A 16,049-nucleotide genomic window follows, 5' to 3' on the forward strand; every position below is an offset into this window, starting at 1 on the left:
ATACAAAAAATAGCAGATGCTGGCAAGGATGCAGAGAAAAGGAAACCCTCATACACTGTTGGTGGGAATGTAAACTAACACAGCCAGTACAGAGAAAAGCATGGAAGTTTCTCAAAAATTAAAAATAGATCTACCATATGATCAATCTACTGTTGATTATATATCCAAAGGAAATCAGTATCTTGAAGAGATATCTGCATCCCCATATTTATTGCAGCACTGTTCACAATAGCTAACATATGGAATTAACCGAAGTGCCATCAACAAACGAATGGAAAAAAGAAACTGTGGCATATATACACAATGGAATATTATTCAGCCAGAAAAAGAATGAAATCCTATCATTTTCAGCAACATGGATGAAACTGAAGGACATTATGTTAAGTGAAATAAGCCAGGCACAGAAAGCCAAATATTGCATGTCTCTCACCTTCACCTCTGTGCCACTGCCTTAGTTAGTCCTGACCTTTCTTGCATTCCAGGTAGATACTTGCATCAGCCTCCTATTGCATGTCTAATATTGCTCCTCACTCGTATGTGGGAGCTAAAATGTTAGTCTCATGGAAGTAGAGTAGAATGATGGTTACCAGAGGTTAGAAAGGGTGGCAGGGAGGGGGAGATGAAGAGAGGTTGGTTAATGGATACAAAATTATGGTCATATAGAAGGAATAAGTTCTAGTGTTAGATAGCAGAGAAGGATGATGATAGTTAACAATTTGTATTTCAAAATAACTAGAAGAGAAGATTTGAAATGTTCTCAACACAAAGAAATGATAAATGTTTGAGATGATAGATACCCCAATTACCCTGATTTGATCATGATACATTGTATGCATGTATCAAAATATCACATGTGGCCAGGTGCAGTGGCTCATACCTGTAATCTTACCACTTTGGCAGGCTGAGCGGGTGGATCACCTGAGGTCAGGAGTTCTGAGACCAGCCTGCCCAACATGGTGAAACCCCATCTCTACTAAAAATACGAAAATTAGCCAGGCGTGGTGGTGCGTGCCTGTAATCCCAGCTACTCGAGAGGCTGAGACATGAGAACTGCTTGAACCTGGGAGGCGGGGGTTGCCGTGAGCCAAGATCGTGCCACTGCACTTCAGCTGGGGGGATAGAGTGACTCTGTCTCCAAAAACGAAAAAAAAAAAAAAAAACCCAAAAACTCACATGTACCCCATAGATATGTACGACTACCGTTTGTCAATAACAAAAGAAAATAAAATGGCAACCACACACACACACAAAAGTTGTGGTTCTGAGCATATGAATCAGGCTGCTTAGATTTGAATGCCAGCTTTGCCTCTCTCGGCTTAGTGACCTGGACCGCGAAGAAGAGGCCCTAATCCAGCCTGGGGAGAAGTTAGGGACATCTTCCTGAGGAAGGTACCTCCTTAACACTAGCCCGTGGAGGAGGGGTTGGGAAGGCCATTCCAGGTAGTGTCAATAGCAGGGATAAAGGCTGAGAGGCAAGAATCAGTATGGGGTATGTGGCAAAGTCAGCAGCAGTTTTGTGTTGCAGGAGCAGAGAGTAGAAGGGTGGGATGGGGAGAGCTGAGGCCTGAGAGGCAGGCAGGGCTGGGTCATGCAGGCCTTGGACTTTATTCTGAATGAGGCAGGCAGCCCCTGAAGGTTCAGCAGGGGAGAGACAGGTCAACTGGACATTTTCAGTAGAGTACCCTGGCCACGGGGTAAAGGCTGAACCTATAGAAGGACAAGTGTGGAGGCAGGGACTATAGTTAGGAGGCTGATGCAAGTATCTACCTGGAACGCAACAAAGGTCAGGACTCAGGCAGTGGGACAAAGGGCGAGGGTGAAAGCACAGACTTGAGAAAACTTCAGGATATAAAGTGGCATGACTTTGTGGTTAGTTGGGTGTGTGGGGTTAAAAAAAAAAAGGGAGGAGAAATGGATGCATTAGGTCTTCCCTCAATCACTACTGTCTCTCCCATCCAGCCCACCCTTGTCTTTCCTCCCCCTTCTCCTGCAGACCCTCTCACCTGGCAGAGATACCCACTGGGCTGGGCCATGCAGGTGGCACCATTCTGGCAAGGCCTGGACTCACATGGGTTCACAGGATCCTGGCACAGGCTGCCTTGGAATCCAGGGAGGCAGCGGCAGAAATAGGAGGGGCCGCTGTCGACACAGAGGCCTCCATTGTGGCAAAGCGAAGAAACGTCTATGCCTGGGGAGAGAGATAAACAGGGATATACAAAGATAAGTGGGGGGCCGGGCGCCGTGGCTCACGCCTGTAATCCCAGCACTTTGGGAGGCCGAGGCAGGTGGATCACCAGGTCAGGAGTTTGAGACCAGCCTGGCAAACATGGTGAAACCCCGTCTCTACTAAAAATACAAAAAATTGGTCGGGCGTTGTGGCAGGCGCCTGTAATCCCAGCTACCTGGGAGGCTGAGGCAGGAAAATCACTTGAACCTGGGCGGCACAGGTTGTAGTGAGCCAAAATCGTGCCATTGCACTCCAGCCTGGGCTACAGGGCAAGACTCCATCTCAAAAAAACAAACAAACAAAAAGGCTAAGTGGGGATGTGGCCGGGCACAGTGGCTCACACCTGTAATCCCAGCACTTTGGGAGGCTGAGACGGTTGGATCACTGAGGTTAGGAGTTCGAGACCAGTCTGGCCAACATGATGAAACCCCATCTCTACTAAAAATTCAAAAAAAAAAAAATTAGCTGAGCATGGTGGCACACGAATCCCAGCTACTTGGGAAGCTGAGGCAGGAGAATCACTTGAACCTAGGAGGTGGAGGTTGCAGTGAGCTGAAATCGTGCCACTGCACTCCACCCTGGGTGACAGACTGGGACTCCATCTCAAAAAAAAAAAAAAAATAAGGTAAGTGGGGAGGAGGAAGGATATATTCAGGGCCCAATCTCTGGGTGTAGAGGCCTTTACCTTGGGGACCACTAACATTCCTGGGTGGAGACTGGTCTGGGCCCAAGGAGTTAATAACTCCTGGCACTGAAGAAATTAGAATGTTTTACCTCTCTCCTCACCCTTTCTGCCAGAATATTGGAGACATACCTCTAAAGCTTATCACAGTGTTAAAGCAACTGTTTTCTTGGCTTAAAACAAGGCTTGAGCAAGAAATAATTCAAGGTATGCCTCAGGTGAGGACATGTGGCTTAAGTCTGTCCCCTGAGTTCTGCATTCCTTTAATATTCTCTCCCTGTGATTCCCATCAGCTATCCCTTAACTCCATCATAGTCTCTTTCCTGAGTTCTTCTCATATCAAACCTTATTTTAGTGTTATTTTACAAAGAGGTTGGCGTGACATCGAAGTGAGTGGAGTGGGGTGAAATGCATTGAGTGTAGCTGGATTAAGTGTGGTCCACTCTGCCTGGGTTATGATGATCAGAACAGAGTTGAGTTGCTCCACCTTGAGTCATGTCCCTCATGGTTGGGTTAAACTGGAATCCTGTGGAATGGGCTGGTTGGTGTTGCTTGAATTGTGTTAAATGAGGTAACAGGAATTGTGTTAGGCTTTTCTGATTGCACAGTTCAACACCTGTGCAATCAAGAACTGATTTGTCTGTGTGGTTTTGATTCTCAGGTGGTTGTTTTGGCCAAAGGTTGTGTGGAAGCCCGCAGGAATGGGGCAGGTGAGAACACCCATGTTTTCTTCATCTGCTCTCCAGTCAGTGCTGGGGTTGGTTACCTTGGCTCAGCGCAGCCTTCTGGCAGGAGGACAGTGGAAGGTTGCAGAGAGGCCCGGTCCATCCCTGGAGGCACAAGCAGTGGAAGGAGGGCCCAGTCTGGAGGCAGTGGGAATTGTGTGGGCAGGGCTTCTGGGCACATAAGTCCATCAGAGTCTGAGGGGTGGGAGGGAGCGTGAGGCAGGACACAGCATCAGATTCCCAGCCCAGAGATGGTCCTCTGTCCACTCCAGCTCCTCGAAATCCCTCACTTCAGAAACTTTCTCCTGAATGGCTGGGACCAGGTGACCCTCCCTGGTTTCCCTCCCAGCCACTTCCCTTCTCAGCACGCCTGGCTTCAATGGCCCTCACCTGGCAGCTGCCTCCGGTGTAGCCAGTGGGGCAGAGGCAGCGGGGACCCCGAGGGCTGTCCTGGCAGGTTGCCCTATTCCTACAGGGGCTGAACAAGACAGAGACAGGGCATGATAGGAAGAAGTTCAGGAAACAAGGGGAAGGTAGTGTGTGATGTTGTCGGGAGGCAACCACAGGGAGGTGGCAAGCCAGGAGGGAAGGCGGAACGAGGGGTGTAGGGTGGGAGGCAGCCTGGAACCCAGGGGGAGATGAGAGGAGGGGTGGGAAGGCTGAGGGGCTTTCTCCCTTCTAGGGGTCTTTGGGCCCTGCTCACCTGTCTGCACAGCTGGGGCGGATCTTTCCCTCACAGCGCGGGCCCTGGAAGCCCATGGCACAGAGGCAGGAGAAGGTGCCAGGCCTGTTCACACAGGTACCCCCATTGAAGCACGGGGCTGGAGAGAGGAGGCTGTGAGGGTTTGGGTTCCTTGCCTGTAACCTGGCCTGTGACCTCAGTCACACTGTACATAGGACATACAGCCCCCCCATCAAAACAACAGCTCACTGCCATCCAATTAGTCTTTATTTATATGATACTTAATTTTTTTTAGATAGGGTCTTGCTCTGTTACTCAGGCAGTGGTGCCATCACAGCTCACTGCAGCCTCAACCTTCTGGGCTCAAGTCATCCTCCCACCTCAGCCTCCCGAGTATCTGAGACTACAGGCCTTAGCCACTGTGTGCCCAGCTAATTTAGAGATGGAGTTTCATTATGTTTCCCAGGCTGGTCTGTCCAATTAAAGTTTAAAAAATATGACACAAGCATACCCTCCCCAGTTCCTCATTCTCCTGTGGCCTCCAGCCCCATGACACAGTGGGCACTCACCAGACACACAGTAGTCAGTGCTGGTTTGGCACTGGGTCCCTGTGTGGCTTGGAGGGCAGGTGCAGTAGTAGCCTCCAGGGCTAGGGTTGCAGGAGCCACCATTGAGACATGGCCCTGAGTGACAAGCTGTCATCTCCTCACTACAGGTGGGTCCTGAAGGAAACAGGTGGGGACTGAGAAAGGGTGTCCCCCTTCCCTCCCTCCACTCTCCTCCTCTTTCCTTTTCCTTCCCTTCTTCATCCCCAACCCTATTATTCTCTCCCATCAACCTCCTTTCTCACCACTTCCCACACATCACCCGTGTCCCCTGCAGCCCAGTTCTCCTTAGTGGTGACTGAGACTCAGGGCCCGTGGTCACCTGCCTTATCCTTGAGTTAGGGGGTGACCAGCACAAGGTGTATATGGTTTAGGGAGGGTCTCACCTGTGTAGCCTGTAGGGCAGGTGCAGTTGTAGCCAGAGGCCTGGGGGTAGCAGGTCCCCCCATGGGCACAGGGTGCAGAGATGCAGCCCCCTAGCTCTGCCTCACACTCTGGCCCCGTCCAACCCACGTCACACACACATGAGGATCTGGTTGTAAAGCGAAAGGGGAGGGTTTTTCTCTTCTCCTACTGCATCTGTTCCCCTCCCTGCTGCCTGGACCCCTGTGACTCCTTCTTTTGGCCCTGAGATTCTGGCCTCTTTCTTCAGTGACTTTGCTCTCAGCACCGCCCCCATCCTCCCCAACACCTGCTCATTTTCTCCAACTAGATATGTGCATATATATATATATATATATTCTTTGTGTAACTTGCTTATTTTCTGTCTTTCTTCGTTAGAATGAAAGCTCCATGAGAGCAGTTGCTTTATCTCTTTTGCTTTGTGTTTCCCCCAGGGCCTGGAACAGTAGCCACACAAAGTAGGTGCTCAGCAGATTTTTTTTTTTTGAGACGGAGTCTTGCTCTGTCACCCAGGCTGGAGTGCAGTGGCATGATCTTGGCTCACTGCAACCTCCGCCTCTTGGGTTCAAGCGATCCTTCCGCTTCAGCCTCCCAAGTAGCTGGGATTACAGGTGCGCCACCATGCCCAGCTAATTTTTGCATTTTCAGTAGCTACAGGGTTTCACCATATTGGCCAGGCTGGTGTTGAACTGCTGATCTCAGGTGATCTGCCCACCTCGGCCTCCCAAAGTGCTGGGATTACCAGCATGAGACCGTAATCAGCACTGCGCCCGGCCTCAGCAGATATTTTTCTAATGAATGATTAATTCGCCCTGGGATTTAATGCTCTTCTTTCTGCTCTGACCCCCTGGTCCTCTGTTTCCACCGGGTTTTGTGGACTCTCTTCTCCTTGGATAACACTTACCAGTTGAGCCCTCCCACTGCCTTGCCCCAAGAACTTTGCCATCTCCTTCCTTTTCCTCACTGGTCATTTCTCACAGACCTACATCTCACTGGCTGTCTTCTCCTGTCCTAGCGAAGGGAGCCCAAAGGAGGGGGCAGATGGGGAGGGCCTGGAAGATGTTACCTCTGGCAGTGCCCATGGTGGCAGGTGCAGTTGTCCTCAGGTGGGGCACAGCCAGGGCTTCCATCAGGACAGAGGCAGTTGGCCTTGTCTTTCTGGTCCTTACATATCTGCTTGGGCTGGCACAGGTTGGGAGCACACAGGGGAACCTCACAGAGCTGGCCTGGGATGGGAAGATGGGTCAAAAAGAAAACAGCTCCTCCACATCCTTCATTGGGCCAAAAGCCACTTCTTATGCTTGCCTTACTCACTCCCCATGAACCCATGAACCTGTCCTTCAATGGGTCCCTATTGCCTTTAAGATATTGTTTAACTTTCTCGGAATGATACGCACAGTCCCGCAGGACATGACATTTGTACAACAGCTGCGTTTCTCATCTTTGCCTTGCTGTACCCTTAACTCTGGCTTTCTTACAGTTCCTTAAATGGGGTGGGCATTTCTTCCGTCTGTGTCTTTGCACATGCAGGTGTCTCCAGCTAAAACATGCTATCTGGCACTCTATTTAGACAAACTCCTGCCCATCCATCTTTCTTTCTTTCTCTCTTTTCCTCATTTCCTCCTTTCCTCCTTTCCTTCATTTCCTTCCCTTCCTTCCCTTCCTTCCTTCCTTCCTTCCTTCCTTCCTTCCTTCCTTCCTTCCTTCCTTCTTTCCTTCCTTCCTTCCTTTTTTTTTTTTGAGATGGAATCTTGCTCTGTCACCCAGGCTGGAGTGTGGTGGAGTGATCTCGGCTGGCTGCAACCACTGCTTCCTGGGTTCAAGCTATTCTGCCTCAGCCTCCCCAGTAGCTGGGATTACAGGCGCCTGCCACCATGCCCGGCTAATTTTTGTATTTTTTATTTTTTTTTTGAGATGGAATCTTGCTCTGTCACCCAGGCTGGAGTGCAGTGGCGCGATCTCGGCTCACTGCAAGCTCCACCTCCTGGGTTCACGCCATTCTCCTGCCTCAGCCTCCAGAGTAGCTGGGACTATAGGCGCCCGCCACCACGCCCGGTTGATTTTTTGTATTTTTAGTTGAGATGGGGTTTCACCGTGTTAGCCAGGGTAGTCTCGATCTCCTGACTTCATGATCCACCCACCTCGGCCTCCCAAAGTGTAATTTTTGTATTTTTAATAGAGACGAGGTTTCACCATGTTGGCCAGGCTGGTCTCGAACTCCTAATCTCGGGTGATCCACCCGCCTCGGCTTCCCAAAGTGCTGGGACTACAGGCATGAGCCACCGCGCCCAGCCTCTGCTTATCTTTCAAGACTCATCTCAGCCATCACCTCCTCCATTTTTAGTCTGGGTTGGCTGGTCCTCTGTGCTCTTGTAACATCCTGCACATTTTTCTCTCAGAGCACCTCTGTGGGCTATAACCAACAGGAGACTTGTTGGTCTCTCTGTATTAGACTTGAAGTCACATGAGGATGGCAACTGTCTTACTCAGGTTTGCCTCTGCATCTGGCATAGTAGGCACTTAGTAAGTGCTTGCTGAATAAGCAAGTGAATGCCTTTTCTTTGAGCCCCATCCTCTGCTCCCAAGCCGCAATCACACCATTTACATTGGGCCCATGTGGGCCCTATGGTAACCCCTGCCCTTGTCCCCATGGTTGTACAATTGTGCAGGTTTTACACTAAATAACTTTAAGGGATACCATTCTCATTCTATTCTCACATCCCAACCATCAAACACCCACCAATGAACTCTGCCCCAACCCAAATGGAATAAAATATTCTGCCAGTTCTCTCCAATGCCTCCCCTGCTAACCTGTGAAACCAGAGGGGCAGAGGCAAAAGAAGGCTCCTGGAAGATCAAGGCAGCTGGCTCCAACGGGACATGGGTCACTCAGGCACTCATCCACCTCTGTTTGACAGCGTGGCCCTTCAAAGCCTGTGGCACAGCAGGAAGGTCAGGGACCTGCATGGATGTCTGCCTCCTGCCCCCGCTGTCCCCCACAGTGTGTGCCCCAGTTTACCTGGGAGACATTTGCAGTGGAAGGCTCCAGGCTGGTCCTGGCACTGCCCACCATTGGCACAGGGAGAGCTTCTGCACTCATCGATATCCTCCTCACATCGGGTGCCAGCGAATCCTGGTGGGGCGGAAGTGGGTGGGGAGAGGAGGCCAAGGTCATCGAGGGAGGCACAGCATGGCGCCTTCCCTTGCCAGGAAAGGTGAACTTGCAGAGCTTCCCAGAGAAGACACCTGGGGTGGGTGGGCGTGGGGTGACAGGAGAGTGATGCAGAAAAGGTGAAGCTCAGTCACCTGCCAGCTGTGTCACTTTAGGCAAGCTGGTCAATCCTCTAGGCCCCAGTTTCCTGTTCGTTCTGTGTAAAAGGGTAATAATAATGGAACCTACCTCATAGTACTGTTAAAAAGATTAAATGACATAACGCCTGAAAAGTACTCAGCCAAATGGCTAGCCTGGAGTAAGTGGTGAATAAATGTAGTTATTATAATAGCAGGGGACAGAGGGGTGTCCGGTGAGGCTGGAGAAGAAAGGCTTGGGGCAGCTTTCCCCGGGTTTATGATGAGAGTGCCAAGACCAGCCTGGGACCTCAACATGCACACACAGAGGCTGTGCAGGAGGGCTGGAAAGGAGGGATCTTTGGGTGATTTGGCAGGACAGAGATGAGAATGGGCAAGTAAGCAAGGGAAGATTTGGGGATATAACAGTAGAGATTTGGGGGAGCAAAGACAGATTTGGAGGACTCCTTGGCTAGGCTAGAGAGAGCTTCAAGAGGCCTTGGGTGATTGCTGGGCCTGAACTCTGCAGGTTCAGAGGCCTGGGGTCTGAGGGTGGCCAGAGAGGCATCTGTACTCACCAGGCAGGCAGATGCACTGGAAGCCGTTGAGCAGGTCATGGCATTCCGCGTGGTTCAGGCAGGGAGCTGAGGCACACTCGTTGGTCTCCACCTCACAGAGCTGCCCTTCTAAGCCTGGGGACATGGGGGTCATGAGGGCTGTGGCTCAGCCAGGTCTGCCTGGGAGACCTGTGTTCTAGAATTGGCCCTGCTCCTGACTTGCCCCGCTCAGGCGGTCCTCCCCCGAGGTGCTTTCTGCATGGGGTTGAACAAGATGAACCCTGAGGCCCCGCTGCTTTGCAGTGTGTGGCCCTGCTCCTTGAGGTGTGACAGGCCAGGGAACAGGGTGCTTGCTGGGGACCTGCGGGAGGACTGCAAGGCTTTTTTGTGGTCATTCCTGTGTATATAGAGGGCGGGGCTCACCAGGGCAGGCTGATCAGCCTGGAGGACCTCAGGGTACAAATAGGAACAAATTGGCTTGGAGAATGAGTCCCGCCTCTTGTTCTGCCTGGGCGGGCCTCCATGCCAGGGAGAACAGAGATCCCAAAGTGGAGGAATTTGAAGTGCATCTGGGAAGCTTGTTGCTCCTATATTTGTCTCGTTGCTTCGGGTTCATCCTGGTCTCCACTGTCTCATCCTGAATTGAGGTGGGATCAACCTCTGGACCTTGGCTTCCTTTCTCTTCTTGCCTGAGGAGTCTGCTTCTGAAGCTCCTTGATATCTACAACGTTGTCCCTTGGGTTACCGAACCGTTTTCTCTTATTCCTCTATGATTGTCTGTGCGGTGACCAGAGCCAGTATCTTTGGGTGCCGCTCAGTTTAGAAAGTCAATATGGGGTAGCGGTTATAATTGTTGAAGCCCTTGGTTTGAATCTCAGCTCTGCCACTTGCTAGCTGGGTGACCTTGGACAAGTCACTTAAACTCTCTGTGCCTCAGTTTCTTCAGTTATAAAATGGGCAGTGCTGACCTCATAGGGTTATTGTAATAAGTAGATGAGACAATGACTGTAAGATGCTCAGACAGTACCTGGCATAAAGTTGGCGATTGTTTTTCTGATTTCATTCAGCTCCTTGATGTTGGCTCTGTTGCTCTCTCCCTGGGGTGGCTTTTCCCCCTTAAAACTAGCCTGGAGGTCGGTGCTGTCTTGCAGCAATTTTTTTCTTGTTGTACCAGATTTTCCTGTTGTATCACAGGGCTTCTGGGATTTTAAGGGATTACCTTGAATCTCTACATGGGAGAGTTTCTATGATTAGAGGGAGTATTCTGGGTTGACCTGAGCAAAGGCTGAGGCACAGAAAGTTTATGAACTGCTCTTCTACCCTCTCTTGCTGGGCTGTACAGTGGACCAGGTTGTGCAGCCTCTATGACGACCATGAAATGAATGGCAGCTCCCCCCCAAATTGAGGAATGCATAACCTCACTACCATCTGTGGTAAGCCTTCTACTAGGGGTCACGGCTGTCCCTGGGTTTTCATCTGGGGGTAGAGAGAGAAGCATCTGTGGTAACTTATGCCAATTGGCCTGAGGCTGTCCTTACTCTGGAGGGGGCATTCCTAGTGGGTTCAGGACTAGTTCCCTGTTTTCCCCACCCAAGGCCCCACCCAGCTGGTACCTGGTGGGCAGAGGCAGTGAAAGGTGGCAAGCAGGTCCAGACAGGTGCTCCCTGGGTGGCAGGGCTGGGAGAGGCACTCATTGTGATCAGCCTCACAACGGGAGCCCGTGTAGCCAGGTGGACAGAGGCAGTTGAAGGAGCCAGGAGTGTTGAGGCAGGAACCACCATGTTCACAGGGACTTGGACCTTGTTGGGCTGGGAGGAGAGAAGAGCTGGGAGTCCACAGGGGTCAGGGCGGGAAGGGCAAGGAGGTCAGACTGTCAGGGAAGGTGTGGGGGCTTGCATGTGGCAGACGAGACCAAATTGGGGAAGGGGCTTGTGTCTTTAAGATGGAGAGGAAATAAGGGACCAAATTCATGGGGACTGAGGGGCTGAGCATTGGAGACAGGGTCATGTAGGCAAGGGATGCCAAATCTGGGCAAATTCGAGGAAAAAGATGTTTGGTTTTTTAATTGGAAAAGCAATCTGCCCTTTTCTGTCTTCAGTGCAGAGGCCTGTCTGAGGCTCAGAGAGGCTCTGAAGTGGGAGTGGCCTCACCCATCAGACACTCGTCCAGGTCCTGGTGGCAGGTGGGCCCCGAATAGCCAGGCTGACACAGGCAGAGTGTGGAGCCTGTGAGGGGGTTGGTGCTGCACTGGGCATCCCCATGGCACGGCTGGCTCAGACACATGTCTTCCAAGTGGCACAGGAGTCCTGGAGGGGTAAGAGGGGGTGAGGCTCTCAGAGGCCACTTGAAGCTCCTAGCAGTCCTCCTGGTGCTTCTCTCACCCTCCTTCTCTACCTCCCACCTCCTGATACCCTCTACCCCCATACCTGTGCGTCCAGGTGGGCAGAGGCAGGAGAAAGAGCCCACCCGGTCAACGCAGGTGGATCCCGGGGCACAGGTGGCAGCAATACAGTCATCCAGGTTCTCCTCACAGCTTGTGCCCCCCCAGCCACTCACGCACACGCAGTGAAAGCTCCCAGCAGAGTTCTGGCAGGTGCCCCCGTTTCTGCAGTGAGGGGGACCCTGGGTCTCACACTCATCCACATCTTCGGAGCAATCCCAGCCTGCAGGGGGTTGGGAAGGGAACAAGGGCTAAGGCTGGGAGCCCTATGAGTAGGGGAGGCCAGGGGCCAACTCTCTGGGCCATGGGTGTCATGAATGTGGCTTAAACAATTCACCTGTCCAGGTTTCTGGGCAGAGGCAGGTGTAGGTGTCCAGCCCATCCTGGCAAGTGCCCCCATTCTGACATTGGTGGCTGACACAGTTGTCTGGATTCACCTCACAGTCCGGGCCTATGAAACCTGATAGGGTCATGGGATCAGCTGGGGGAAGGGGATCCAAGGGAGACATCCTGCCCTGCCCAGAGAGAGGGGCGGCCGGAGATCCCCTGTGAGGACACACCTGGAGGACAGAGGCAGAGGTGAAAGGTGGAGTCTTTCCCTGGCATCAGCTGGCAGGTGCCCCCATTCGAACAGCCCCTGGGAGGGCAGGGTCCTGCCCGCAGCTCACAACGTGGACCCTCCCGCCCCACAGGGCAGAGGCACTGGAAGGAGCCCAGGGTGTTATGGCAGGAGGTGCCTTTGGGGCAGGGTCCTGGGTCCTGGAAGCACTCGTTGACATCACGTTCACAGGCATGGCCCTCGAAGCCCGGTGGGCAGTGGCACTGGATCTGGGGGTACGTGGCCAGACACACCCCTCCATTAACACATGGGTTGGCTGAGCAGAAGTCCCGAAGCTGGCACTGCTCACCTGAGGCAGAGGACAGAGGGAGCCGTTTCTAGCATTGAATGAATTCTAGCCCATCTGAGGTTACCCAGTGCTCATTCTGGATTATCTCTGGGTCTCATTTTCATATTTCCTTCCCTTTATTACCACACTCTCTTTGCTCTGTTCCATCACCCCTGCTCTCAGCGATGTCATGGCTTGGGAGGGTCTATCTGGAGTGACCATATCTTCTAAAGTGATGATGAGAGTATTGCAAATTGGCCTTGCCTGAGAAAATCGGATGTGGGTGATCTTGGGGGAGGTGAAAAGCACCTCACGTCTGCAGGCAGGAGACTCAGGTGGCACCTTGCTGTGCCACAACCGGTTGTATACCCTTGGGTGAGCCACTTTGCCTTTCTCATCCTGATTTCCTAAACTTTAAGTGGGTTTAGGCACCTGGAGATTCACTTCACAGTCCATGTGCACCAGTGGTAATGGCGGCAGCAGTGGAGGTGCCAGGTGCTGAGCTGAGCAAGCACTTCCTGAGCATCGGCCCCTTGTGTCCTCTCAGCAACCTTATGAAGTGTGACCATTACTCTCCCTGTTTGTCAGCTGACAACTGAACACCAGAAAGCTAAAATATCTTATATGAGGTCATGTAGCTGGTCAGTGGCAGAGCTGGCATTTGGATCCAGGGGCTGGCGCAGAGCCCCTAGTCTGAAGCACTAAGCTTGCCCCAGGGTTACACCCCTCCTCCTGGGGCGGCCCCCACTCCACTCTCTGGGTCACATCCCTCCTTCCCGGTGCCCCTCCCACCACTGCAGTTTTCTCAGGTGATATAATGGCTCCCTCCACTCAGAATGGGAGCCATTCAGATGTTCAGAATGCAAAAGCCTGGAGGACCCCTGGTATGCAGAGCAATGACCCTTTAGCTGCTAGGCAGGGGGGAGATTAAGGGGGCTAGGATAGGCATCAGGATGGTGCACAAAGGGGGCTCATGGCACCCTTAATTTGGAAATATTTTAACATTTTAGCAATCAGTACAATCATGCTGCTGAATGTTGGTCGTGGGTAAGTGGATTGCCAAGAATTGGCATGTTGATTCTCATGGCTTCTGTCTTCAAACGGCTTGCAGTTTCTCAGGCTCCAGTTCCATCTTCCCCACCCACAGCCTAGCCCGTTGCTCCTGCCTGTCCCCTCCTGGCCGCCCCTAGCAGCGCTTACCTGTCCATCCAGGCATGCAGGAGCACTGTGGGCGGCCTGAGGCCTGGATGTGGCAGCGGCCCCTTTTGGAACAGAAGGAGGGAGGACAAGGGTCTTCAAGCTGGGCCTGGCATCTCTCGCCAGTGAAGCCAGGGAGGCAAGTGCACAAGAAGCTGGGTGTCAATGGAGAGGGAGAGCTGGGGAGCCCTAGGGGAGCGGGAAGCAGGGCTTGGCAGCTGCCTCCATTTTGGCAGAGCTGGGCGTTCTGGCAGGGGTCAGGAAACTGGCACGTCTCACCCAGGAAGCCAAGGGCACACCTGGGCAGGGGAGGAGAGGAAAACTCACATCTCTGGTCCCTCTTCATATTCTTGCCCACTCCCTCCTCTGCCTTCATTTGTTTCCCTTCATCTCCTTCACTTCCTCCGTTTCTTCTTTGGTCTCAATTCCTCACCTCTCCCCCACTGCTCTCCCTCCCCCTTTCTCTCCAGTCTCCCACTCCTGCAAGGTACACTCACTGGCAGGTCCCTTGTCCCAGAGACAGGCTCAGGCAGGTGCCTCCGTTGGCACAGGGTTCTGGGAAACTCCCACACAGCAGCCCTGAGGGTGGAGAGGCAGGCGCGGTGGAAGCCCTAGGTGCTGTGCCTCCACCTTTCCTCTTCTAGGTGCTCCTGAGAGACCTGCCCACAGCAGCTCCCGCAGGTGCTCTAAACCACCTCTTCTTCACACCTGTCCCCACTCTCCACATGGTACCCAGCCCCAGCCCCAGTGCCCTCCATCCCAGTTACTAATCCCTACCCCCCTTTCCTGTTTATTCTCTGGCCTCCCAAGTCCAGGCTCGGACTCCATCTCTTGGAAGCAAGACAACAGGGGTCAGAAGGGGGGCGGAGGTGGCTCCGGGGAGGTGAATGGCTGAGACTTCGAAGAGATTTCCTCCCGGAAAGGCCCAGCATTGAGCCATCCGGGGGGTGGGGACAGCTAGACTAAGAAAGGGACTTAGTAGGCCTGACCTTTCATGTCCCCATCTCCTGCTTCCCTCTCATCTCTTCCCCAAGCAGGTGGTCAGTGTGTTCCCTCTTCCCCTCTTCCCTATGGCTGCAAGAGTCCTCCAGTGCCAGTGCTGACGAGGTTCTTCTTGGAGGTGGGCACCCTCTCACCCATCCCCCAGCAGTCACCACCCCTGGCACCAGGCCCAAAGCAGCTCCATGGGCAGAGCCGTCTTTCCCTGGAGGCCATCTCTATTTGGGCAGTGAGGATCTCCTCCATCCAGCATCCCTCACACAGCCTGGGGCTTGGCCCTCTTCCCCCACCCCACTGGACATCCTCCTAAGGGAGATGGGTCCCCCCACCTCACCCACACCATGCCTCACCTCTGGTTATGACCACTGAGACACATAGCAGCAGCAGCAGCAGCAGCAGTGAAGGGGGCTGCATTCCAGAGCCCCTTCTCCAAGCCCCGGTCCCTGTCCCTCTTCAGGCAGGGACCCTCAGAGCTCTCACTGGGACAGGAGCCACCTCCTCTGCTCCCACTGCCCCTCTTCCTCCTCCTCGGCCTGCTGCAAGCCTCACGTCTGAGCTGTTTCCTGAGTCACACAATGTCCTGGACACCCTAGTAATGGGGGGCGGGGGAAGAGTGGAGGAACACTAGGGGGGATGAAGGAGGGGCCTTCTGTCCCTGACAACCCCTGGGGAAGTAGGGGGAAGTAGGACGGTGTGCCTGGAGGGCAGATGATAGGAGGGGAGCTACCTTGCACAGGGCAGCCACCTTGCAATTCTCCTGCCAGGGGCAGGACCTGGAAACAGGTATTGGGTGGTTACAGAGTTCCGTATTCCTCCTCCCAGGAGAGGACGCTTAATTTGCCAGGTTATTACAGATGCTTCTCAGAGAACCTGCAACTTGTCATAATTTGAAACGATTCACCTTGGCAAAAGGAACCCAGGGGGCTTCTGGGCCTTATCTTGGCTCTTGCCAGGACTTATTTTTCTCCTTCTGGGGAATGGGCCAGATGCTGGCTGGTTTTGGGGAAATCTTGGTCTTCCTGTTATAGGGGAATGTTAAGACTGTCATTATCAGTGATAAATGAACACGGTCTACCCTAAATTTTGCAGTCTGAATTATCTGTAACAAACACTGAATTTGGGTAGTTTTCACTTCCTCCATCTCTGCCTCCCTCCGCTGTCGAGGTCCTTGGGATGCAGGGAATGCCAGTCAGAATGCAAAATTGGAGTAAATAAAATCACAAAAGAGAATTCTTTGCCTCAAAATGCTCATCCTACCTTCTTGAGTCAACCCAGGACAACTTTGGGGTCAACCACACACCGAGTTCCTCTAGTAGCACAGGGAACTGAGAGTCCAAGGTGGCAGAAGGTGTCACTGG

The 16,049-nt window shown here is 52.8% G+C and overlaps 1 protein-coding gene across 1 annotated transcript in view; it reads right to left on the bottom strand.

Annotated features, from left to right (window-relative positions):
* Positions 1-15,239, bottom strand: part of NOTCH4 (notch receptor 4) — a 28,855-nt gene extending 13,616 nt beyond the window's left edge. Inside the window, exons 1-18 of the mRNA XM_032141391.2 lie at positions 15,042-15,239; positions 14,190-14,271; positions 13,696-13,991; positions 12,169-12,516; positions 11,946-12,068; positions 11,595-11,831; positions 11,319-11,474; positions 10,782-10,976; positions 9,190-9,303; positions 8,343-8,456; positions 8,135-8,257; positions 6,390-6,549; positions 5,308-5,453; positions 4,886-5,038; positions 4,338-4,455; positions 4,025-4,112; positions 3,676-3,829; positions 2,004-2,188 (exon numbers count right to left, since the gene is read on the bottom strand). Coding sequence (XP_031997282.1) covers positions 2,004-2,188; positions 3,676-3,829; positions 4,025-4,112; positions 4,338-4,455; positions 4,886-5,038; positions 5,308-5,453; positions 6,390-6,549; positions 8,135-8,257; positions 8,343-8,456; positions 9,190-9,303; positions 10,782-10,976; positions 11,319-11,474; positions 11,595-11,831; positions 11,946-12,068; positions 12,169-12,516; positions 13,696-13,991; positions 14,190-14,271; positions 15,042-15,105 — 2,856 coding nt within the window. The 5' untranslated portion in view covers positions 15,106-15,239. The remainder of the gene's footprint in view (positions 1-2,003; positions 2,189-3,675; positions 3,830-4,024; positions 4,113-4,337; positions 4,456-4,885; positions 5,039-5,307; positions 5,454-6,389; positions 6,550-8,134; positions 8,258-8,342; positions 8,457-9,189; positions 9,304-10,781; positions 10,977-11,318; positions 11,475-11,594; positions 11,832-11,945; positions 12,069-12,168; positions 12,517-13,695; positions 13,992-14,189; positions 14,272-15,041) is intronic.
* Between the last annotated feature and the right edge of the window lie 810 nt (positions 15,240-16,049).

This window comes from Hylobates moloch, unplaced genomic scaffold (assembly GCF_009828535.3).
Source record: "Hylobates moloch isolate HMO894 unplaced genomic scaffold, HMol_V3 SCAFFOLD_20, whole genome shotgun sequence".
NCBI lineage: Eukaryota > Metazoa > Chordata > Mammalia > Primates > Hylobatidae > Hylobates > Hylobates moloch.